Source organism: Colobus angolensis, unplaced genomic scaffold (assembly GCF_000951035.1).
Source record: "Colobus angolensis palliatus isolate OR3802 unplaced genomic scaffold, Cang.pa_1.0 Scaffold402, whole genome shotgun sequence".
NCBI classification, from domain to species: domain Eukaryota; kingdom Metazoa; phylum Chordata; class Mammalia; order Primates; family Cercopithecidae; genus Colobus; species Colobus angolensis.
This window is the reverse complement of record NW_012117400.1, coordinates 709,100-710,437: the sequence shown is the minus strand read 5'-3', so window position 1 is coordinate 710,437 and position 1,338 is coordinate 709,100. Positions and strand designations below refer to the sequence as shown.

The window sequence follows — 1,338 nt, the reverse complement described above, 5'->3', positions numbered from 1 at the left end:
CGTCTCAAAAAAAAAAAAAAAAAGAAATCACACCTAGGGCCCTATCCTGGCCCCTGGCCCTGGAGCTCACCCTTCAGGGCCACACGGTTCCGGCGGATGGCCATGATGGCATTGCGAATGTCCTCTTCATCAGCGTTGGAACTCACGTGCACCTCTTCAAAGTCCACTGGTACACATGCGTGCCTGAGGCAGAACAGGGTCAGGGAGGCTGGCCCAGGCCCTACCCGCACCTCCTCCAGGAAGCCTGCCCAGGCTACCACTCTCCTGTTGCTACCTGCCCTGACCTGGCTCTAACTGAGAAGGGACTGGGCCCACTTTCACCAACTGATGGGGATGTGCTTGAACTCCACAATGCACACTGTGGCAGGACTGGTGCCACCTTCCCCAAGCCCAGGCCAGCCTGGCGGCATCACAGGCCATGCGACGCAAGGCCTGGGCTTACAGGTAGTCCTGCCATGGCCTCACCGAGTGCTTCTGGGCGCAATGCCCCTCTTGGCACAAAGTCCTCAGGGCCCCCTGGCTGAGGACAAGGCGGGGACCCAGGAGCTCCATACCTGAAGACGGACTTGACATGCAGCATGAGCTCTGGCCCAATGCCATCCCCTGGGATCATGGTCACTGTGTGCCGCCCGCCATACTTAGCCGACGGAGGCTGTGGGAGGCAGAGAGTGAAGGTGGGCCTTCGGGGATCCCACATGCCTCCAGCTCGGCCCCCATGGGCTCCAGCCAGTTCCCTTCCTCCCATTGGCACTGACCCCACAGGTCACCCCATCACAAGGTGCCAACTTGGGGCAGCCCCGTCCCAGACAGGGCTGCTCATCCAGGGCTCCTGGGTCAGCAGCAGCCCACCCCCACCTAGAATTTAGTCAACCCCAAAGCAACTAAGAGCCCCCCAAACCTAACAGGCAGAGAAGAATACTCACAATTGTTTGTTGCTAGAAAGGAAGAGAAAGGAAGAAGATATAATCAGCCAAGGTTCCAAGAGCAAAGCTGTGACCAGGAAAGTGGGGCCTTTTCTCGGGAGGATGCTGGCCAGTATAACTCCCAGAAGAGGGGTGGGGAACCCGTGGGGACCGCATCTCAGAGGACAGGACACAGGCCGTGCGCACACGCGTACAACTGCAGCCACATGGAGACAGACACATGCGTGGGCACGGGCAGGTACTTACTGAAGAGATGCTCCTCGAGGGGACCTCGTGGGCGCCTAGAACCTGGCAGAGAGACCAAACACCAGAGGTTGGTTTGATGTCCAGCCCAGAAAGCCAAGTTAGAAGGAAAAACGGGCCGGGCGCGGTGGCTCAAGCCTGTAATCCCAGCACTTTGGGAGGCCGAGACGGG

The 1,338-nt window shown here is 59.2% G+C and overlaps 1 protein-coding gene across 1 annotated transcript in view; it reads right to left on the bottom strand.

Moving 5' to 3' along the window:
- IDH3G (isocitrate dehydrogenase 3 (NAD+) gamma) overlaps positions 1-1,338 on the bottom strand; it is an 11,502-nt gene that overhangs the window by 4,777 nt on the left and 5,387 nt on the right. Inside the window, exons 2-5 of the mRNA XM_011955871.1 lie at positions 1,170-1,211; positions 924-935; positions 555-652; positions 71-183 (exon numbers count right to left, since the gene is read on the bottom strand). Coding sequence (XP_011811261.1) covers positions 71-183; positions 555-652; positions 924-935; positions 1,170-1,211 — 265 coding nt within the window. The remainder of the gene's footprint in view (positions 1-70; positions 184-554; positions 653-923; positions 936-1,169; positions 1,212-1,338) is intronic.